Here is a 24,777-nt window from a genome sequence, read left to right as displayed (position 1 = left end):
TACTAGGGTGCTTTTTACATTGATTTTATATCCAGCAACTCTGCAGAGCTTTCATCAGTTTGGAGTTAAAGTCTCTTGATTTTTCTAATAATCAAAAGAACAATTGTTTCTTTCAACTTTTTTTTCTTTTCTTATTTTATTGCTGAATAGAAGCAGTGATAGAAATTTCTAGTCTAGTTCACAACACTAAATAGAAAAGCTTCTGTAATCTCACCATGAAGTATGAGCTTTACTGTAGATTGATTAACCTTCAGCATGATATGATACATCATTACATTTCAGGAGATTTTTTTGTAGAAGCAGTTGAGTCATGTTTTTTTTTTTGTCATTCCTGAAAATCTTTTAGTAGTTGCGTTTAGACCGCTTACATTTAATGTAATTGTATATGTTGCAGTTTATTCATTACTTTTTTGTTCTGCCATTACTGTTTCTTCTTTCCTGCTTTCCTGTGAGCAACTTGAGGCATTTTTACATGTTTTAATTTATCTACAGTTTCTTGTTAGATTTTAGTGCTTATTTTAGGGATTACATCATTTATCACAAGTCCACTAATATCAACATTTTACTACTTCAAGTAAAATGTAGAAACCTTACCAAAAATTGTAACACCTTTCTCTCTCTCTCCCTTATGATATACTTGTTCTCCACCTGTAAGAGCACTTCTTCAGAAATATTTTAATTTTTGTTTTGAATGTCAAACATTACTTTAAGAACTCAGGATGTATATCCTTAGATATTCACCCTTTTCACTGTACTTTCTTCATTCCTGAGGTCCCAATTATTTCAGTTATCATTTCCCCTCTGTTTTAAAGAATTCCTATAGTAATTCTTTGAGAACAAGACTGCTGATAATAAATCTCTTAGTTTATTTTCATCTGAAAATATCTTTATTTTACTTTCATTCCTGAAGGTTCTTTTTTGCTGGATGTGAAATACGAATTTTTTCTTTTAGCACATGAAAAATGTTACACCACTTCCCTCTGGCTTCATGGTTCCTGGTAAGACATCCACCACAATTCAAATCATTATTAACCTACATGGACTGTGTAGTTTCACTGAGCTGGTTTGAAGATTTGGGGTGGGGTGAGGAGGCATGGTAGATGGTTTCAGTTTTCAGAAATTTGATCAAAATGTGTTGGATGTGGATTTCTTTGAGTCTATCCTATTGTTCACTCAACTTCTTGAATCTGTTGATCTGCCTTTTGCCGAAATTGGGATTTTTTCAAACTTTGTTTCTGCAAATATTTTTTAGCCTCACACTTTTTCTCCTCTTCTTCTGTAACTCTGATGAAATGAATGTTATATCTTTTTATTTTCTCACAGATCTCTGAGGCTCTTGATCATTTTTTAAAAATCCATTTACTCCTTTGGGGATGGCAGGCTAGCCTGGTGTGGTCTCATGGCAACAGAAAAGGTGAAAGAGCAGACTCTTGTGCACAGCTCCATTTCAATACTATGCTTGTGACACATATGTTTACATTCCATCAGTGAAAGCAAGTCACATGACTGAATTCAAGCAATGTCAGGACAATACACCCCATTCACAGTGGAAGGCTACCAGCAAGTTATGGCAAAACATCACTGATATACGAGGGGATAAAAAATGGACCCAGTGATACAACCCACACAGTAGGTAACATGGTCTTTTACCCTTTGATGTTTTAAAGGCTGTCTCACTGTACTGAAGCCCTGCAGATCCAGTAAAATTTGTCAACATGTGGATTTAATTTAATCTATCCTGGTCATTATTTATCTATTTATCCAGGCATAATTTCCAGCTAAATACTCATGTCTTTCTTCAATTTTAGAAAATTCCCATAAATCGTATTTTCAAATATTATTTCTTTATCATTTCCTCCACTTCCTTGTGGAATTCCTACTGTATGATTATACAAACTTTCCATCTACCTTCCATTCTCTTAGCTGGGCTTTAATTTAGTATTTGTTATGATCCTGTCCCTCTGTCTAGAGTTTACACTATCCACTGTAGTTTTATTTCAATGACTTTTTCATCTCAAAGATGTCTGATTTATTTTTCATCATATTCACCTATTCATGTATCATTTGTTTTTTTCATAATTTCTCATTCTTTCTAAATAAAAGCCTTCATTTAACTCTGAACATCCATAGCATAGTCTTTATTAAGATACTAAGAAAATTAATTTCATCTGGAATACAATGTTCTGATTCCTGATTTTCCATGTCTATAATAGCATTAGAGTTCCTCATGTGTTTTATTTGGAATTTTGGACAGGAGACTCATTCTGAGTAGGAGATGTTTTGTTTTGTTCTCTCCATTCTTCCTTATTTTCCTCTCCCAATCTTTCCTCCTGTCTAAGAGTTTTCTGGTTCCCTTCACCTACACCCAAACTAGAATCATGTTGTAAAAATGTACGTGTGTATATATTCTATCTTACTTAGCTGTCATATGAACACATTCCTTCTTTCCAAATGTATAACAAACTCTTTGAGGGAAGAGACCATGCCCCAAGTGTTTGTATTCTTTACATCTATACAGTATCGAACACTCGAAGATGTATTCAGAAAATAGCAGTTAAAATTTAATTTCTATCATCTGCATGGGGGGGAGGGGAGTTACAGAACTATCTGATAGAACTTACTTTTGACTACTAAGTGTTAAATTGCTTAAGGTATAGAATTCAAAGTGCAATTTTATCATGTAGTACCAATCCACTGAATAGTGGTTCTAGAATATTTTTACTTATTTCCTCATCTCTCTACCCAACTCAAACCTCCTCCCTACATCCAACTTAGCTGGATGCTCAAAAAACTGCCATGACCTTCTGACTTTGTCTTAGCAGCAAATGGCAGCAGAAAATGAGATACCACAAAACTAGGCACTTAACCCTGATCACCGTCAGCACCCATTTCCATTGGTGCAGAACTACCCAGTAAGGTTTTGATGTAAATCAGTCTCTCTTCTTTCTTTTACCCAGGGAATCTCCAGAAGTAAATAGGTTTCCTAATATTGAAATTTTAAGTCTTCTGACCAAAGAAAGTATAAAAGTTAGTAAGAAACCAAATAGGAATATTTAGCTACCAGTTAAGTTAAAGGTTCTAAATCTCTCCTTATGCAAGGTCATCCAAGAGGCCTTTCCTATCAATGGACCTTGACATGGGACAAATCAGGCAAGAGAAACCTTATGTTTGATTTCATTACTCCAGGTAATTACAAAGTACTGTGATGGAAGGTACAGTTCAACAAAAGATTCTTCTAATAACTCAAATGATATTTGAGGTATTGATAGGAGCTACAAATAAAATTTAGACAAGTGGAATAAAAATCTAATATTATATGTTTTTAATGTTATACCAATAAAATATTAGTCTTCAATAATCTAAATCATCTTCAGTGAACTAGACTTTCTGTTTAACCTTTAAACAGATTTATCTTTTTGTTCCTTTAAGTCAAAATCAGACATGTTTTACAAGCCTAATAGAACCAACACTGTTATATAGCTTTTAATATTGAATAATTATACTCCCAAATTATATTCCTATCACAGCACATAAGGTATTACATATTTTGGCCATCACTATCCATAAGATCTTTCTTTCCAATTTAATAATTAAATTATTAAATTTACAAATGGCACCAGTTTTGAAAAGTAATACTCGATGGATTTATAGCTTCTTCCCACCATGTTAAAAAACAAAAACACTGTTAATCTTGTACACATACTTCTTTTTTCTTAAAAGTTGGCAATAACCATATTAAGCTTGGAATATTATTTTTACTTAAAAAATTTTATTGAGAGACAAATTAGGAAAATAAAGTTAGGCCATTTCATTGTCAATTTTTTGTAAAAAATATATGAACAAAAAACCCCCAAACTGTTATTAGAGTATCACTCAACTGCTATGCCATGGTTCAGAAAACAACAATCCTAAAGGGTTTTAAGTGGTTGGCACAACTTCAAAGTTTATAGGGTAAAAATGGTTTTATCTTCAGAATCAGTTCCAAAAGTACAAATAATGAAAATGAAAAAGGCCTACAAATGAATATAATGATGAAAATGAAAAAGGCCTACAAATGTTTTACTGAATCATATTTCATAATTTTAAAGAGTGATGAGATAAAACTTCCAACCATAAAATATGGGAGGAGAAATTTATGGCATTCTGTATACATTTTTATTTGGATCTTTCTTCATTCTAGATATTATTTTAAGGTTAACTTTAAGTAAAAACAATGTGACAAAACTATGGAGATAAAAAAGATCAGAGGTTCCCAGGGAAGTAGGGAAATGGTGAATAGGTATGATTTGTGATACTATAATGATGGATACATGCATTATACCTTTGTCCAAACCCACAGAATGTAGGATACCAAGAGTGATCTGTAAGGTTGAGTATGGACTTGAGGTGATGATGTATGTAGGTTCAGCCATGGTAAAAAAAAGTGAGTAAAGTTGATAATGGAGGAGTCAATGCATGTATAGGGGTGGTGGCATATGGGAAATCTCTATACCTTCCTCTCAGTTTTGTTGTAAGCCTCAATCTGTTCTAAAAAAATGAAGTCTTAAAAAAGGAAAACTAATGGTGTGATAACATCTTCATAAGTCTTTGCATATTGGAGTCTGGTAATCAAAATATAAAAATTATCTTTATTAACACTAATACATTAAGTTTATAAAGCAGGGATTTAAAAAACAATCATACTGTCTAAATGTAAATTTTAGTATGACCTCTCACTGAGTAAATATTAATTTAAATACAAAATAGTTAAAAATATGAAATCGTTTTTTCAACTGAGCTGAGCAAAAGTCAAAGTACCTATGTGAAATATGTGATAAAGGATCAAAAAATGGTTATTTGAAGATTTGACAAAGGTTTTTTTAATACAAGAAAATTCTGGGTGGTACTTGACAGTCAAATTAATCAAAAGAACCAATATTTCTATCCCCATCCCCACCAAGTTTACATTATAGCAACCTACATGGCTCCCTGAGATAGTAACATTTTAAAAGTTGTCAGAATTATAATGGAACTCTTCCGCTACTGGCTCAAAAGATTCACAAGAGTGTTCTTGGAAATCAAGTACAAGTATCTTATTCTACCTATCATTTCATAAAGTAATTAAAGGCCAGATAACATTCACATTCACAACAAACCACTATTAGCACTATCTACTAGATGAGTAGGTTTCAATCTTCAGTTGATTTAGTAACACCTAGTAACTTTTTCTATATCCATATATGTTTATACTAATATTTTTCTTTAAATTGACTTACTTTGGGAAAAAGACAAATTTCTTTAAAAACTAAAGTATCTGATAACAGACACTACAGATGTGTCTGCTAATTATGGTTGTTTTTTGAAACATTAAAATAATGTACCAATTAAAATCTGAATGCTCAGATGTCATTTAAAATTATCTCAATACTAATAGTAATAGGTATATAACCACTTTGAAACCTACTGCTCTAGATAGTGAGACCTGAGATGATCTTATCACCACATGTTGCTAATAACTGACTCAATTACAACAAACATTTAGATACTAGAATAAACTTGAATATTGATTTGCTATTCTTTCTTAAAAAAAAGTGAAACATAAGACCAACTTCATGTAGAAAACTCAATATATTTAAGATAAATAGATACAAGATGGCATTTTTGGCACCAAAAGGAATTCTTGTTTTCAGGAATAATGAAAAACTAATTTCAAGTTAAACCAGAAGAATTTGTGACTAGGGATTATCAGTATTATATGGAAGAGCTAATGCACATCTTAGAAAAATTTAGCCAGTCAAAGGATTCTCATTGAACTCTAAAAAAGCTAGTCTTGTTGCTTTCTAAAAGTTGAATAAAAATTTAAAAATAAATCTGCTGAAACCATTTTCAGATATTATTTCATCTACTATTTTTAAATAGAAATTCAACATAAAGGTTTATTACCTTTGGCAATTCCCATTCTGACCGAGATCCATCTGCACTGTAGTAATATTGTCTACCTTGATCGTCAACATGCTTGAGCCACTGAAAAAACAAAACAGGTGCTGTTTTTAAATTTAAATAAAAATGAGTTTAAGCTTATGCAACCAAAGATGTTAGATATTATTCTTATGAATTTTATTGCTCAAAAACACTGCAAAAGAAATTTAATAGACTTTAACTTTGGTAAGAATAAGTAAACTCGATACAAAATGTGAATTTATTTTTTCTCTTTCTACCAACATTAAGCTAGTGATTCAAGCGCCACTTAACAATGTAACAAGAAATATATAACATAAAGAAATCATAGAGGTGCATATGCACTGGACACTAGGCCACACCCACCCTGAAAATGGTTGAGAAATTAATGAAAGGGAATTGTTTTTCAATCTTTAAGTATAAAACTACTGAACAATGTAAGCCAAACTTCATTCAAACCCTCAGGAATTACCTCCTGTAACCAACACAACTTAAATAACACTAAAAAAGCTTCATACAGTAATACAGGGAATATGAGGGGCAAAAGACTAAGTATGGCAAAAGACTTGTGACGTCAGGAAAATTATCATTTCCTTATGTTGTAGCGTCGAATAATTAAAGCAGGAACGAGGGTTAAAAACCTACTTCCATTTATTCCCAAGGGTCTATTCTCTAAATTAGCACAACCAATCACTTACCTTCTCTGATGATACCAGATGCAATACACATGTGAAATTTCAATATGCATTCCTAAACTAGTTAATTAATCATAACATGTGAGATTCATGGGTTTTGTTTTACATAACTTGGTTATAAAAGGAATATAGGAGGTGAGGTGGTATATCATGACAGGCTGAGAAAACTAGTCCCAAAAAAAGAAAAATATTAAAGAAATATGTTTATTGAAGAAGTCTAAACAGAATGACACAACCATTCTACTCTTAAAAAGGTCTCTCTTAAATGGATCTCACCACAAAGCTGCTCTAATTGTAAGCAGTTAAAACCATGAATCAGTAGTTTATACTGAGTTTTCACGTTGTCAACTGGCATGATTACAGAATTACAAAAGATTTTTTCGTAAGTTTTAAAAATAGTACTAAAACTTCAGTACACCATTTCCTGAGGATTCTGCCAAGAAAACTAGAAGAGAAAAAAAGAATGTACCTTTTCATTAGTATAGTCACTGGTATATAAGGTATGCCCATGTTCATCCAACTCTTCTGACCAACCCCTTGGAGGAGAACCACACTGACTATCTGACTGGCTGTAACAAATGCTGTGGTAGTTTTCTTCTGATGAAAGAAGCTATAAATAGTCAGAAACATAAGAATTTTTCTTCTTTGAATATATATATATATGCAATATATGCAGCAGTTGAAAATCTAAGCAATCAACTTTACTTGGTTATAAGTACTAAGATATTTTGAATATATTTGAATACTTAATTTTCAAAAGAAACCATTTAGTCTTTTAAATGGTACATTGTAAGTAGTGAAGTGAAATTAATAACAGGTATTTTATCATATTAACACAACCCTAGAAAAATTCACCATAATAAAACATTCGGGTGTTCCATCTATGAGAATCACAGGTAGGCAATCCAACTGATTATTCAGATGAGAACTGTTTAAAATATTACATAGAATGTTTAAAAAAATCACCAAGGAGCAAGAGGTTAGTTAAGAAATACTCAGAGGTCAAAAACCAACCAAAAGCAAGAATAAAGAAAGATAAGCAGAATAAAAACACTAGCTTACTCCTCGAAAGCATTTGCCAAACCCTGAATTAATTTTCAAGTCCATGCAGAGGTATTGGGGAACAGGACTCAGGACTATGAAAGGCAGGGAGTCCAAAAGGACACCCCACAGTAAAGAACTAGGACCCAAGGAATTATACACACAGATAATGGATAAACCAGAAACAAATCTTATCTCCCCCCGCCCCCCACCACGCACACACACAGTAGGGAAATCACAGGAATCTTCCTGAAACACTGGAGGAAACTAGGGAGAATCCTCAACCACAAGCCGGTCTTCATGCAATCTAAACTGCTATTACCCTAAGTGGCCTGTAAGAACAAAAGCTGAGAATTTAGTTTTGAGTGTTTATAGAATATATGTTTCCCTAGGCATCTGGCAGAAACAGAAGAAAATCCTCTCTGAAGGAATAAACTCACAATTCCAGTATTAAAGAGTTCATATATATGCATTTCCAAGAACTACAATCTCGCATTAAAACACACATAAAGAAGGTGTGAAACAAAACATAAGCGAGAGTCAGAAGAAAAGCAGCATAATCAAACTCCAAGACTTTATATACTGGAATTATCAAAAATGAAACATAAAATGAATCTAAAGAGGTATGACAAATAAATGGAATATATGATCCTTCACTGGATCCTTCACTACAGGGAAAAAAACTATAAAGGATATTACTTGACAAGAGAGACCTGAATATTAACTGTGTATTAAATAACATACCAGTATTAAATTTCCTGGAGGTGATAAATGTATTTTTCACTAAAAAAAATGTCTTTCTACTTACAGAATAAAATATTGTGTTCTCTGCTCTAGAAAAAAATTATTGGAGGGTAAAGGGATACAAGGTGCGGAAGAAATAAATCAAATGTGACAAAAGATAAGTCTCGATGAAGGCTATCTTGTACATGGATGCTAACTACACTATTCTTTGTACATTTTTGTGGGTTTAAAACTTTTCAAAGTAATAAGATGTGGAATGTCACCCAAACAAATAAAAAGTAACACATTTTTAAATTCAAGGACTGGTTTAATATCAAATAAAGATATAGATGAAGAGAAAAATAGCAAACAGGAGCTAGACCTAGATATTAAGAATGAAGCAGAGGAAGACAGAGAGATACATTTTAAAGTATAAAGGAAATCAAGAGACATGACAGAGTAAGCAGATTGAACATTCATCTATTCAAAGTCCCAGAATGAGAAGAAGAGAAAATGGGACAGATAGTATATATTGATAATGACTAAGAATTTTTCAGAACCTATCAAAGAGAGGACTCCTCAAATTCAGGATTTGCAACAAAGCCCTGGCAGGAAATAAAAAAATACCTTCACCTAATCACATCATAGTGAAATTAAGATACAAGATCTTAAAAGCTACCACCAGCAAAAATAGATAGGCTCATCATAGGAAACACAATCAGACAGATGAATTTTCAACATCAACAATGAAAGCCTAAAAGAAAAGGGAATAAAATCTTCAGGGAATTAGGAAAAAACCAAGTGAACAGTCAACTTAGAGCTGTATACTGAGTAAAGATATCTTCAAAAAAAAGAAGGAAAAAATAAAAATTCCAGACAAACCAAAACTGATTCTATCACTAACAGACCCTTGCTAAGGAAATGTAAAAGTATATACTTATGAAAGTTATCCAAGATAATATGATTTGCATAAAGAAATGTGACAAAAGAATGTGCTAAACATAGGATTAATTTTAAGAGTCATCACGTACAACAACAAGGAGGAAAAAAATAGAAATAAAATAAAATACAACAATAGCACAACAGCACATGTAGTTCTTGTATGACTTTAAGGAGTAAGGAGTACTGACTAACTTTACACTTGGGTAAGCATACAGGTTAAAATTTCTAAGTCCGGGTTTCCCAGCGGCACTACTGACATTCATAGGCAGACACTTTGCTGTTGCAGGAGCTATTCTGTCTGTCATAAGATATTCAATAGCATCTTTGATTTCTACCCACTAGATGCCAACAGTTGCAACCTTCCTAAGTTACAACCAAAAAATGTCTCCAGATATTGTCTATTGTCCCCGATGCGGCAAAACTGTCCCTGGTTGAGAACCACTGTTCTACGGCATACATTAAAATAACAAGCTTCTGAGTCGAGATGGAAGATTGAACACTTGCTCCCTCTCAAACCTCACTAATATAAAAGTACTGAAATGTGCTTGAAAAGACCTAAACTCCCAAGAGCAAGGAGAACACCAGGAAAGACCATAGTCACAAAATTCTGGAAGCTGAGAAGCAGATGAACAAAAAGCTAAATTATTTGAAAAGAAGGCAAGACTTAACTGGTGGGGGCTGGGAGTAGAAATAGGGAGGAAAGATGAATCCTTTGAATTTACAGAGCAGAACCTTCCAATGGCTCAGGAACTTACAGCATTAAGTACTCCTTGAATGGGAGTTGAGGCAGGGATACTGAAATGAGGACTAAACTCAACAGAATCCCCTTCTTCATGCTTGGCTGCTAGGTGTGTACCCTCCTTATCCCAGCAGAAGTACGGGGATTTATTCCCTCTCAAGAGGGAAAAATGGAGATTATGATTGGAACACAACAGGCACAGTAGGGATGGGTACCAGACACTAAGGGGAAACTAAATGTTGAATCCCAAGACTTTGGCATCCCTCACTTTCTAGGGAGAAGATTTTAAGACTCTGGTGGAGACTGATAAGTTTAAAAGGAAGACCTCATGGTTCTAACACTGGACTCCCCAACAAGTAGCTGACCCAGATTGCCATCAAGGGAGGTCAAAATGCCTCCCAATTGTGAGAAAAAGTATCTTCATTCTATAAATCTATACTCAGGCAAACAATTAAATAAGAGAGCAGAGTATAGACATTTTCATACACACAGTCTCAATTTCACCTCCCATATACAACCTTTCTCGGTTTCCAGAAGACGTGCTCCAGCCACTTTGGAAAATACCTATTTTTATACAATCTGTGCAGAAACTAGTAATGTGAGCTGAGACTACTATACAAATCACTCTGTTGAAATAGAAAGCTAAGAAACATGTTAAAAGTTTCTGTACTTTAAATTTCTTTATTATTTTATAATTTAGTCCCTTTCCTAATTCAACCAAATTATAAGATTTTACTTTATTATTGATACACAGGAGAGTTTATTTTCAAACCTTTCTAGAGCTACAATTCAAATAATTTTCCTACCACTTTTCTTACTATATAGTAACACATGAACAATTTCTATCACTATTCTGGGTCTCATTCTTGAACATTAGAAGTACAAGTTATCATCAAATCAAAGCTATAAATAACCAAGTGAAAAATAGGACAAGAAGAGGGGCTATTAACTACAAAAAGCTTTTAGATTCTGCTAAATACAGGGTGTGTTACCTGATTTTTCTGGCTCCTATCTAAGCAAAGTTCTGTTTTTATTGTACAAAACAGTGCTTTGTGGGCACAGTCCCCAGTTCATCAAACTGCAGGATTTAACTCCATTCTATCAATCCAATCCAATCCAAGCTTCTCCTGAATATCTAAACAGTCTAGACCCCTGAGGTGAGTGTCAAAATATAGCTGGCCAATTCACTGCACCACATGCCAAGAGGTGTGAGGGAAACTGAAACAAAGGTCAAAGGCAAATAGTATGAACCTTTGAGAGAGAATAGTTTTACAGTGCATTGTCAGAAGGGGTGGTCCATTGGTAGCAAAGGAATTATACTTATTTCTCTTACATAGAAATAAAATGTGATTTTGTACTTCTGATTGACAAAAACTGAGGCGTATCTTGGTAGCCATACCAAACCAGCAGAGGTAAGTGTCTGTTTGGTCAGCTAGATAACTTTGTTTTTATTTGGCCAAGTCATATATATCTTCTTTCCTTCTTTTTCTAAAAAATGTCACTGCTAGAGCAATAACAATCATTTTTATACAATATAATTTGTTATGCAATAACAATAACGATAATTGTTACACAATAACAAATTAGTATCTTCTAGCCCATGATGGAAAAACATCGATTTTAGGCAACTTTAATCCAGTTAATTCTGAAACTAGTAAGCATGTTACAAGGTTAGCTGCTTCCTACCAGTTAGATATTAAGAAGTAACTAGCATTAACATTAATAAAACTTGACTAACACCTCATATCATAGAGATTTCAAATGTTCTACCATTTCAATACCAAGAAACAAATCTATTTGCTTCTTCCATCTTTAACGAAAAGAAAGTTCGGTAACTCACTGGCTGACTCCTACCTCTGGATCTCCTGGACTTTGGAAATCTCCTTTGCTTGTGCTTGTATCTCGAGTCCAACGAGGTGGTTTCCAAGTTCTTTCCTGTGTTCCTCTGTTATAGTAATAACAACGCCCTGAACTATCTTTATGAGTTTCCCATTCACCATTAATCTGAATTGCTGGGCTCCCAGGAATCGGAGGGAGAGCAGACTGGGATATTTTCAGTTCTTGTAGATTGGCATAGACGGGAGAATCTGGCCGTCCTTGACTTGGAGGTGTAGTTGCCTGTGGAAAATTAGAAATATTCATGTTTAAGTTGGCATGGCATTTACAAATTAAAATTTAATTTATAAACATACATACTAATTCGTTTAAAAACATATGTAAAGGCATATATATTCTAAGGAAATAACAATTTAACAGTTTTAGTATTCCCAGTTTGATTGAAAACAAAGAAACAAACATAAAGGCTTCCAATATAATATAAAGTGTGCTTAATAACTTCTCATCACCCTGAAAGAATACTGGACCAGAAGTCAGAAGCTGGGGGCTTTGGTTCAAGATATGGTACTAACTGATCATCTAACATTGCATTAGGACACTTCAACTCCATGAAACTGCCTTTGTAAATCTCTGCAAATGAGGGAATTGGATTAAACCAGATAGATCTCCTTTGGCTCTACAATTCTGTGATTTTAGGCAATTTTTAAAAGATAAAAAAGTCATATATAGAAACTCAATATTTATTAAGAAAACTATCAAAAGAAAGTTTATATCCTATACCTCTAATATTAAATCAGGAATGTAAGTGAAATGTAAAAGAAACATAATACCTCAAGAATTTACTACATTCTATTTCTTCCCAGTTATAATTTCTCAGTAACCATAATAAATCATTTAATCTCTTTCCAGTTTATTTATGAATTTCCTTACAGTGGAAAAATAAGAATTAGCAGTAACGCTAATTTACATGCTTAATCTCAACCTACAAGCTTTACTTTTTATTTTTTAATGTCTCACTAGATGTCAGTCAAGAGCAGAATACTCTTCATAAGCATATGGACATTGTATTGTAAACTGTGGTAAGCACATGTTAGAGAACATGTTTTATACTGCCTATTTGTACTATTGTGTATATATATTTTTCCTTTTCCCACAATTTCTTAACCTTGGCACCACTAACATTTCAGGACAGACCATTCTTTGTTTTGTGGGGCTATGCTGGGCATTGTAGAATGTTTACTAGCATCTCTGGCCTCTACCCACTAGATGATAGTGGCATTCTCCCACTGTGACAATTAAAAAGTCTCCAGATGTTGCCAAATGTCTCCTGGGGACAAAACTGCCCCTGATTGAGAACTACTGCTTTATCACCTAAATCCTAGTTATATTCAGATATTCAATTACTTCTCTAATGAACCCAGAGTTTATGGTTTAAAAAGACTGAATTAAGAAAGGGAAATGTGGATGGATACAATAAATCAATTTTATTGAAATCAGAGCACTTTAACTTCTGAAATATTTATATATAAAATTATTATAATGAATCTAAATCACAGAATAAGCTTTCAAAGAGAAAACAGAAAAATAATCCAAAACATGAACACATTTGTAAAATGGTTACCTCTGGTCTTTTTATACACAGTCATTATGAAAATACCATACTCAGTGATACAGATTATACTGTTTTCCTAAAAATGTTAGCTTTGAATTTAGACTACCATCAAACAGCATCTTTCTATGGAGACAGACTACCACGTATTTCTCTTCCAGACTAATTCCGTATCCTGGTGAATTAGCCAGCATAACAATACTTTCCTGACTAAAATGAACACTGTTAATAAAATAATTCTGTACAGTATATCATTTCCCAGAACCTTATCTAGAGAATATTTATTCAACAAGTGTTAAAGAAGTTCTTACCTTTTCCTTGCTACTCTACTAGACTTGGGGAACCTTTTTCTTGCTACTCTATTAGGCCTGGGGAAATAAAGATGCCAAGAAACATCCATTTTCTGAATGATGTTTATGGACAAATTCTACTAAACCTTTAAGTATCCTATGTGATTTTTATGTATTCTATTCAGAAGACACTGATGAAACTCAATCTTCCTGAATGGACATAGAGCACACTGGTCTCCTTGTCCAGTAAATTTGTATTATAAAAAACATAAATACTAAGACCTGAATGTAAGTCATGAAACCATAAAACTCTTAGAAAAAAACATAGGCAAAAATTTCTTGGACATAAACATCAGTGACTTCTTCATGAACATATCTCCCTGGGCAAGGGAAACAAAAGTAAAAATGAACAAGTGGGACTACATCAAGCTGAAAAGCTTCTGTACAACAAAGGACACCATCAGTAGAACAAAAAGACATCCTACAGTATGGGAGAATATATTCATAAGTGACAGATCTGATAAAGGCTTGACATCCAAAATATATAAAGAGCTCACACACCTCAACAAACAAAAAGCAAATAACCCAATAAAAAAATGGGCACAGGATCTGAACAGACACTTCTCCAAAGAAAAAATTCCGATGGCCAACAGGCAAAAGAAAAGATGCTCCACATCACTAATCATTAGGGAAATGCAAATTAAAACCACAATGAGGTATCACCTCACTCCAGTTAGGATGGCCATCATCCAAAAGACAAACAACAAATGTTGGCGAGGATGTGAAGAAAAGGGAACTCTCCTACACTGCTGGTGGGAATGTAAATTAGTTCAACCATTGTGGAAAGCAATATGGAGGTTTCTCAAAAAACTAAAAATAAAATACCATTTGACCCAGGCATTCTGCTCCTAGGAATTTAACCTAAGAATGCAGCAGCCCAGTTTGAAAAAGACATATGCGCTCCTATGTTTATCACAGTACTATTTACAATAGCCAAGAAATGGAAGCAACCTAAATGTCCATCAGTAGATGAATGGATAAAGAAGATGTGGTATATATACACAATGAAATATTATTCAGCCATAAGAAGAAAACAAATCCTACCATTTGCAACAACATGGATGGAGCTAGAGGGTATTATGCACAGTGAAATAAGCCAGGCAGAGAAAGACAAGTACCAAACGATTTCACTCATATGTAGAGCAGAAGAACAAAGAAAAAACTGAAGGAACAAAACAGCAGCAGACTCACAGAACCCAAGAATGGACTAACAGTTATCAAAGGAAAAGGGACTGGGGAGGATGGGTGGGACGGGAGGGATATGGGGGAAAATGGGGCATTACGATTAGCACACATAATGTAGGTGAGGGGGACACGGGAAGGCAGTATATACAGAGAAGACAAGTAATGATTCTATAGCATCTTACTACGCTGATGGACAGTGACTGTAACGGTTATGTGGGAGGGACTTGATAATAGGGGGAGTCTAGTAACTATAATGTTGTTCAAGTAATTGTACATTAATGATATCTAAATAAAAAAATAAAAAAACATAAATACTAAAAGACAATTCTGAAATCCATACTAGCAGATGCTTCTTACTCTGCAGAAAATTCAAAGGAAGTAGAGTTAAAATAAAATAAGCAGCAAGAAGTACTTCCAGTATATGAAACAGGTACAGATTATTTTCTAATATAAGATTTAACTATAATGCACTTAAACTGAAAAAACAACTTGTTCATGAATTGTCACCAACAAAAATAAGTAGAATTTCATTACAAAAAGAAAATCTTTAAAAGGAGAACAAAGAAACAAAGTTAATTTTAGGGCCGTATCTGTCATTAATTAACAACTAGACTGGGACTAGATGACCCAATTTTATATTTTAAAAAAGACTTGGCCTGTTCCACTTTATCTATACATAGACTATAACACTCCTCTCCTGATACACAGAAAGGAAAAAATGAGCAGCCATATATATATAAAAAGGTAACTTTAAACTTACATTGTACCTAAATCCTTATTTAATATAAAAAATACTGAAATTTGTCCTCCTTTTACTTCTGACATTAGTCAAGAATTCCAAATTAAACCAGAGAATGGCAGAATACATATTAACTAGGGAGTTATGACTCTTGTTTCTAATAAGCATATGCTACTCATTACTAATACTAAGGTATCTACCTTACTACAAATACAGAATTATATTTGTATTACTGAATAACCAATAAAACTCTGTAGGCTATAATCATACCTCTAATTTAGAGAAAAAATTTACCAAGCATCAGGCTTCAAAATGGACTTTAACTTATTTTTTAAATTTATTTGAATTCACGTGCTAGAAAAACATTTATGTGCCTTTGGTAATGTACCTGCTCAACTCTGCCTTACCTAAATTGCTCATTATTACAACACTAGGTCAGTCAACAAGCTAATATTCAGTGAAAATAGAGCTAAATGTGTTTTACTTTCACAACTGAAAATTGTGTATCAGTTTGGAAGGAAAATGTAACCCTCCAGATAGTCTTCTTTGCTTAAAGCCAAATTTTCTGGGGAGGGTAGGTAGGGCATGACATGTATTATCTTTTGTTTAATAATTTAAAATATAAAAATCTTTAAATTCTGATGTTCATATCTTAAAGCATGGCTGCATTGAGATTTCAAGGTCTACAGAGTATACAAGTAGTTTCTATGACTTAGTTATTTAGCTAAGATTTAAGAACTAATTATGAACAAGGCAGGAGATGAAAACGAATCCCTGTCCTTAAGGGCCAGCAGCCTAGTAAAGAGGAAGAAACAGGTGAAGAAACCTTTCGGATGATATGAGCTAAGTGCTTTAGAGAGGTGGGTGTACGGGATGCTCTGGGTGCACAAAACAAGCAGCCCTGAACTGGGAGAAAAGGGTGAGCCATGGTTTTCAGAAAAGATCCCCAGCACAAGCTTAACTGGATCTGCAAAGGAAAGCAGGGGAAAGCCAAGTGAGCAGAGAGAAGGGAAGGGCCTGGCAAACAGACTGTCTGCTTTTGGCTGACACAACACAAGAAATGAAAAGCAGTCTCTAATAATGAAACCTAACAGCTAGCTCAGTGAAGTCAGTATTGTGAAAGACTTTAACAGTAAACTACTTCTTTTCCTTACTGTTTTCTTCTTTCAGGGCTTTTCTAGCTATTGCATCTCAAGGCTGCTCAACTACTACAGGGTTTGACAATAATCATATACCAGAACTTTTTTAGCCCCACCTTTCATCTTGTTTCTGTCCTTTTCCTCTCCTCTGATCACCTTAGCAAAGAAGCTGCACATCCCTGTCATACCATTGTGTCTGTCACCATGTCTGCCTCCCCCTCTGACACAGGTGATTAATAAGGCAGGTCCTGAATAGGAATGCTGGAGGCCTGACAAATGCTTGTTTCTAGGAAGCCATATGAAAACACACTGATGAAGTAACTTCTGTGCCACCAACCGGTAGTAACTGTTGCCAACTCACAACAGTGCCATCACGTCATGCTATAAACTGAAAGCACTTATAGTTAGCGACTATCTCTACCTAGAGGTGGACAGCTAAGAGATGAGAGGCACTATAGAGAAAAGCCCAGGTGAAAGGGACCAACACATACTGAGTCATGAGGGCATGTGCAATGAGGGAGTTCATCAGAAGTATTTGCCAGGAAGGAACAAAAGACAAATCTCCCCTTTAAGATCAAGCCCTTCCCTCTCCAGTGTCACCTTCTGTCATGCCCTCACATGCATCTTCACCTGGTCTTACCACTCTGCAGCTTATCCTGGTGCTTATGACACTGTACTCTGATCCCAGATTGACCTGTCCACCTTTCTCTCTAGTACTGATTACCTTTAAAGCAGATGTCTGCCTGCTTTATCTCTTCATCTACAGAGCCTAGCGGAGCACCTGCACATAGTAAGCACTCAGTATGTTCCTGAATGAAAATTACTTTTATATAACTAAAGACACTACCATGAAATCCATACACAAAAATTAATTCCCTACTCCTGTTTTTAAAGTCTCCCTGGGAAATTTCACCTAATTCCACTGCCTCAATAAAACTGAACTCTCTCAAACACCCACCTCTCCCCTGAATGACAGACATGTATTTTCAAAGACTACTAGCACGGATCCTGCACGCATACCTCAAACTTATTACATCCTCTGCCTCAACTTTCTCTGTAATGCACCATCTTTGCATGGTCACTGGTTCAAATAACAGCATCATAAGCTCTCAGTTGGAACCTCAAAGTCATCTTGTGTCTCTTTATCCCAACAAAATTCTTCTCCTGATATAACTTGAATTCCTTCCTCTCTTATCCCAAGATAACTACCTTAGTTTAGGTCCTCTTCATCTTTTTTGCTAAGTGATTACAAGCAGCCATTGGGGGCCGACTGCTCCATTTCTTCACCTTGTCCAAATGACCCTTCACAGTACCAACAGTTAGCCTCTAAGTACACAATTCTGGCCTTGTTACTCACCTACTTAAAAGCATCAGTGAATATTTCACTGATGACAGAGGTTTTTCAAACATCATAACAGTAAATTTAAGATTCTTGAACACCCCAGTTCCAATCTTTTCTGCCTCATTTACTGCCATTCTCTTTACATTCTTTGCTCTAAAACCCCAATGTTACTCACAAATCAACTAGTAATACCCATGCTTTCCCCCAACCCATGAAGTTACCTTCATGTCTTTTCTTTATCTCTCTATATGCGATATCCTGTCCCCAACCAGTAAACCACACATAAAACCATAAAGAGCTATTTCAAAGGTTGCTTTCTAATTGAGATGCTTCCCTGTTCCTCAACAGCAGAATTCATAGGCTTCCTGTACACTTACAGCAGCACTAACACAAATATAATGTGAACCAAGTATGTGATTTAAAAGTTCCCAGTAGCTACATTCAAAAGTTGAAAAGAGGTGAAATGAATTTTAATGACATATTAATTTAACCAAATATATCCAAAATCTTAGCATTTTGCCATATAATCAGTATAAGAATTATTGATGTATTTTATTTTTTTGGAAGTCTTTAAAATTCTATGTGTATTTTACAGCACATCTTAATTCAGACCCTACATTTTCATCAAAAATATTTTTGTAAGGTTGAAGGCACTGGGGGGAGGGGTGAGCATGTCAGACACTGATGACGTGCCAAAGTCCCCAGCTGCTGCCCCCTCCCAACCTGAAAAATGTGCCTTAGGCTAGCCGATCCTGGCGTCGCTGTAAATCTAAGCTCTGCCTCCCCCTACTTTCTTTAAAAACTCGCTACCTGTCTACTTTCGCGTGATTTCCCTGGCCTGTGACAGCAAGGCCGGGGAACCTCGCCCGGGGGTATTCAAATAAATTAACTTTCCCTTCGTTGCCTCTCTTTACCTGCTTATTTGGGCTAGAATTTATCTTACAATTTTATCTGTATTTAGATTTCATAAACTTTACAGTTGAAAAAGTAGATTCACATATTCAAATTATTCTATATCAGTTTTTAAATTTTAGTAACTGAAATAAAATCAATTCATTCCTCGGTCTCACCAGTTACATTCAAGTGCTCAACAGTCACATAAGACAAGCGGCTACTGCACTGGCAGAGTCAATCTATAGCATTTTGTGTTCACTATACTACTGTTCCCAACACACTACACTACTTGTTATTTTTCAGTCTCTCCAACTAAACTGTAAGCTCCTTATGAGTTCAAAGCAAGATCACATCTTAATCATAATGTTTTTTCAAAGTCTAGAAACAAACGAATAAACTGAAGATCCCTTCTGAAGCCCTGACTCAGACTAATGATTCTTATTTTCCCAGTAACTGCTTTCCAATCCACAATTTCAAGAAATAGGTAAAAGAGACAGGTGCTAGAAATTAATATTTACTGCTGAAACCTCATTATTAGTTTGTGTTAAAATATGAAACCAGACGTGTCTGTCTTAGTCAGTTAAGCAAACAAAATTTTTCAACAGGACATTATGATGAGACAGCAAGACTTAGTTACTATTTTATGCTGATGAGGCAACATGCAAGGGCCTGTACATGGTCATTCATTATTACAAATCTCCCTCCCTAGGGACCTGAATGGTTAACTCTATGATCAGCATTCAGTGGATGACTAAAGGATACTCTGTTGCTGAAATTTCTAGAGAGTAAAAAGTTGATGGCACAATTACAAATGGAAAAAAAGCATCTGTGTTTACTTGTTGAAAGCATATACTACAAGCACAAGTCCAGAAGCTTGTAAGATGAGGTTTCTGGCAATAGCAAAAAGATACACTTCAAAAAGATACAAAATCGATCCAGTTACATAGGTACACATTATGGTACACAAACATATGCAAACATATGCATACAAAAATCAGACTACATGTAAGTTTTTCTAACATTTCATAGAATTACGGATTTTGCTTTGTTTTTATTTTCCGATTTACTCTTCAGCAACATTTATTTTGAAGTGAGATTAAAAAGAAAAAACTTGTGGATGAGGAAAGGCCTTAGTTTTAAGCCCATGTAATAATTCTAGAGTCTTTAGGATGTTCTATAGCCTCAGCCTAAAGGCAAGAACATTTAACGATACTCATGGAAGCCAATACTCAAAGCTTCAAGTTTACCCAGCACAGTAGCAAGGAGGAAGGACTAGTTCACAGTCACAGATATTTTGGGTTTATTCTAAATCAGAAATGGAGTCACTGTGCTCAGAATTATAATCCTACTAATGAACCACAATGAGAACACAGTTGAGCAAGTTCTCCAAGTTGCTAATGGGTAAGACAAGATAGGGTAGGGAAAGGTAAGGTGGGTGAAGCAGTGGGATTTTTCTATAATGACAGTGGTCAAAAGTCTAGTACTTCTAACTGAGCATTTCACCCACAGCTCTATCAAGATACTAGGTAATCATTCCCAGCCCTTCTCTCTTTGTAACCATCAGCACCACCCATCTCTAGAACTTTTTTCATCTTGCAAAACTCTGTTTATATCACACAATAACTCTCCATTCCCTTCCTCTTTAGCTCCTGGCAACCAAAATTCTACTTTATGACTCTATGAATTTGACTATCCCAGGCATCGCATATAAATGGAATCACAATATGTATCCTTTTGTAACTGGCTTATTTCACTTGGCACAACGTCCTCAAGGTTCACCCATGCTGTAGCACATGTTAGAATTTCCTTCCTTTTTAAGGCTGAATAATATCCCATTGTATGTACATACCACATTTTGTTTATTCACCCATTGATGAAAACTTGGGTGGCTTTGGCTATTGTGAATAATACTGCTGTAAATACAGGCATACAAATAACTACTGTTTGAGTCCCTGCTTTCAATTCTTTTGGGTACTGTGCTAATTAGTATTATGTGTCAACTTGACTGGGCTAAAGGGTTGCCCAGATAGCTGGTAAAGCATTATTTCTGGGTGTGCTTTAAGGGTGTTTCCAGAAAAGATTAAAATTTGAATCAGTAGACTAAGTCAAGAAGATTTTCCTCCCCCATAGAGGCAGGCCTCCTCCAATCTGTTAAGGGCCTGAATAGAACCAAAGGCAGAGGAAGGGCAAATTCAACTCTCTTGGCTTGGGCAGACTTCCATGTGTTCTGCCCTAGGACTTTGGGTTTCCTAGCTTGTGGGCCTTAGAACTCAAATGGGGACTTAACACCATCAGACCCCACCACTTCTCAGCCCATCAGACATGGATTGAATTACAAACTGGCTTTCCCTGGTTCTCCAGCCTGCAGACAGCAGGCATGGATGGAATTCTCGGCCCCCATTACTGCATGAGCCAGTTCCCATCATAAATATCTCTCATAATTATTTGTATACAGATTTATACACAGAGTCCTTTACTTTTGAAACTCCTCTAATAAAACTTAAGAGTTAGCTGTTAAGGTCGTCATAAAAAATAACCCTGCTATTTTGTTTTTCATTTCCTAACAACTTACATACGCACAGAAGACCATTAATCCAAAAGTGGAGGAAAAAATCAGCAAAGGTTTAAAAACAAATTTCATTTTCTTCTTCTCAACCTCCTCATATATCCCTATACCCAGGGAGAATATAAAACATTCTTCTCTTACTTCAAAGTGCAGGTAAAAAAATCCACCTAATAAATACACTCCAGTTCTACAAAGAGTCAGGCTAGTCAAAAGTGAAGTTTTCCAAGACCCTTAGTCTCCTTGTAAGAGCCTTCCAACCTCTCTTTCTCATTAGAATGAGCTCTCATTTCAGAATTTTTTTTTAATTTCTTAAATACAAAAGATACATTTCCCATAAGTCAATTTAACTCCTGCCCTTCATCTAATTATTCTACCCTATTCCAAGGTTCACTTGAGACATGTTGTTTCTCTTTGGTTCCAAATCAGTTACTTACATGCTTGTTCCTTTTCATCAAGTATCTGAACATTCACAGGAGCAATAAAAAAATTTCACTCCTGCTTCAGAAATCTCCACATACAAAAAGAGACAAATGAAAAAGTCTGCACAGAGACCTTAATTCAGTTAAGATTTACTAACTTCTTGCCTACTGTTTCCTTTTGGGATACTGTTGCTCTTCAGGATGAAACATACTGAAAGTGGCATAAAGATGCCTGGTTCCTTTTAACAGAGGAAAGTGCTAACCATAGGAAGGAACAAGTCTGGTTATCACAGTTAAAGTCTTCATCTTCTATTTTAGTCAATGCACTAACATGGACACTATTATGTATCAAAAATGAGAAATCAGAGCAAGTAACTATTATAAGAGTATCCATTCAATTTTTCGAATTGCATTTAGTTACTAAAGGAACACTAAGATTCCCATTTAAATGTTTAAATCTGTAGATGAAAATTTAAAAAGATCATATTCATTCTTGTTTGATTTTGCCTAAAGAATAATTGGTTATTAAGTTACCATAAATGATAAACATACAAATTATTTTCCCATACCTCATTTAAATTACAGTAACAAAACTGTCAATGAAAGAAAACTTGCTTTAACTGATACATGAAACAGATGTTTTTTTCTATTAGAAACAAAACTGTCAATCACTATGTATATGTTACATTACTTGAATGATTAGCAATGCCATTTACAACATGGGTACTTAACAATGCTTTTCAATAAGCAGCATAGTAAATCATGGGAAAGAAAATCTGATAAACCTAAGGGAGATATTTAGCAGATAATTAATAAAATTTTAAAACCACACTATTGGCTGGAAAAGTGATATGCTGGCTGCACAAAATGTTAGATACACTCTTCCTTAAATTGTGAAATACAGATATAAAAAGTAAAAAAGAAATCTACTTTTTTTAAAAAATTGGAAAATAGAGAATAGGATTAAAAAAACTCATGAAATCTATTTTTCAGGTATAACTCCTGTTAATGTCTTGAATGAAGCTGTAATCATTAATAGATCCCATCTGTGACCCTTAGAATTTTTAACTTTCAAATATCTTGTACTTCTGTAAGTTCATAATGAAACTCCTAAGCTTCCTTTAATTCAAAAATATGAACTCTCTAATACCAGTTGATGAACTTTCTCAGCAATCAAAAAATAGAAACATTTCTGTTTCAGAAGCCACAGATATTATCTGTATGCTAATGCTTCCACAACTTTGTTTTTGAACATTTTCTTGTATTTTACACTTACTAAAATGAGGCAAAAAATTGAAAAAAAAAAAAAACAGTGCAGATTTTCCCTGTGTTTCCTTACAGTAGATAAACAAACTATTTGTCCAAATCCAGCCTAAAACCTGTTTTTGTAAATAAGGTTTTATTGAAACATAGCCATACTCCTTTGTTTCCATACTGTTTATGTCTGCTTTTATGCTACAGCAAGAGAGTTGATATTGTGACACAGCTCACAAAAACCTAAAATATTTACTATCTGTGTCTTTTCAGAAAAGGTTTGGCAGTTCTTGTAAAAAATGCCCTCCCCATCTTAAGTTACATTTTGTTAAAACCAAGTACACACCAGTCAGATGAATATTTATTGTACTGTATTCTTCCAAAGTCATTACTTTAAATAATTACAAAATAATTAAGAAAGATCCCTTCAACACTGATATTTTTCCTTCTGTAAACCTCAGAAAGGATGAGCAGAAAATGCAATCCTAAGGCTATGTAAAAGTGGTAGTTTTATATTAACAGTGAATCTCAACAGATTTTCTTAATTTACATGTAAGTTTTAATACCTACCTAAAAAACAAGACTATTTCTCTTAACTACAGAAATAATTATCACAAAGAACTTTAGTGTTTTCCTTTAAAAAAGGAAAGTGTTTTGAAAATGTAACTTTATTAGTACCCAGACCAAGTCAAATAGACACAAAACTAAATGCAGATTCTCCACTTTTAATTAGCTTATTTAACTTATGTGGGAAAATGCCACATATTTTTCCTCTGATCTCATATATTATCTCATTCATTGCCTTATCCTACTAATTACCTGCATCCCAACAAATTACTTAACATGCTCATTTAGCTCTAGTCAGAAAAAAAAAAAGTTAATATAAATTAACAGACTGACACTAGGCTGGAAGTTGTTGAATCAAATAAATCCCATAATTAAAATCCTCACTACCCACACTACCAGAATAATACTGGAATATTCTGCATAGTTTCTTGATGGTTAACAGTAATGGTTCCTACACACATCCACAAGATTTCTGGACATTCATTCTCTGAAGGCACTTCTAACAATCCCCAGACCATCACAGAATGTCCAGTTACATTAAATTTTTTTCTCATGGTAGATAATACAGAACACATAGAAATAATCTACTATTCTATGTAGCATCTAATATTAATTCATAAAGTACAGTTTTATTACCAGCTATGCCCTTTGCTCACGATATTTCCAGAACTTTGCACAATACAAGTTACAGAGGTGGTGCTCAATAAATATTTATTTAGTGAATGAATGAATGAATAATTCCAGTAAATCTAAAGTCACTGCTTCATTTTATTCTTTTCCATCAGTGCTTTTTCCATTTC

At 34.5% G+C, this 24,777-nt stretch overlaps 1 protein-coding gene across 8 annotated transcripts in view; it reads right to left on the bottom strand.

Moving 5' to 3' along the window:
* Positions 1 to 24,777, bottom strand: part of ARHGAP12 (Rho GTPase activating protein 12) — a 101,383-nt gene that overhangs the window by 35,459 nt on the left and 41,147 nt on the right. For 5 of the 8 annotated variants that reach the window (XM_017655141.3, XM_017655140.3, XM_073228970.1 and 2 more), the window contains exons 4-6: positions 11,932 to 12,195; positions 7,102 to 7,242; positions 5,923 to 6,003 (exon numbers count right to left, since the gene is read on the bottom strand). In XM_017655141.3, the coding sequence (XP_017510630.2) occupies positions 5,923 to 6,003; positions 7,102 to 7,242; positions 11,932 to 12,195 (486 nt within the window). The remainder of the gene's footprint in view (positions 1 to 5,922; positions 6,004 to 7,101; positions 7,243 to 11,931; positions 12,196 to 24,777) is intronic. The other 3 variants (XM_017655143.3, XM_017655144.3, XM_017655145.3) reach the window with 1 other exon arrangement.

The sequence above is a fragment of the Manis javanica genome, chromosome 2 (genome assembly GCF_040802235.1).
Source record: "Manis javanica isolate MJ-LG chromosome 2, MJ_LKY, whole genome shotgun sequence".
Lineage (NCBI taxonomy): Eukaryota > Metazoa > Chordata > Mammalia > Pholidota > Manidae > Manis > Manis javanica.
Note: the sequence above shows the minus strand (reverse complement) of the source record. Positions and strands in the feature narration are given on the sequence as shown.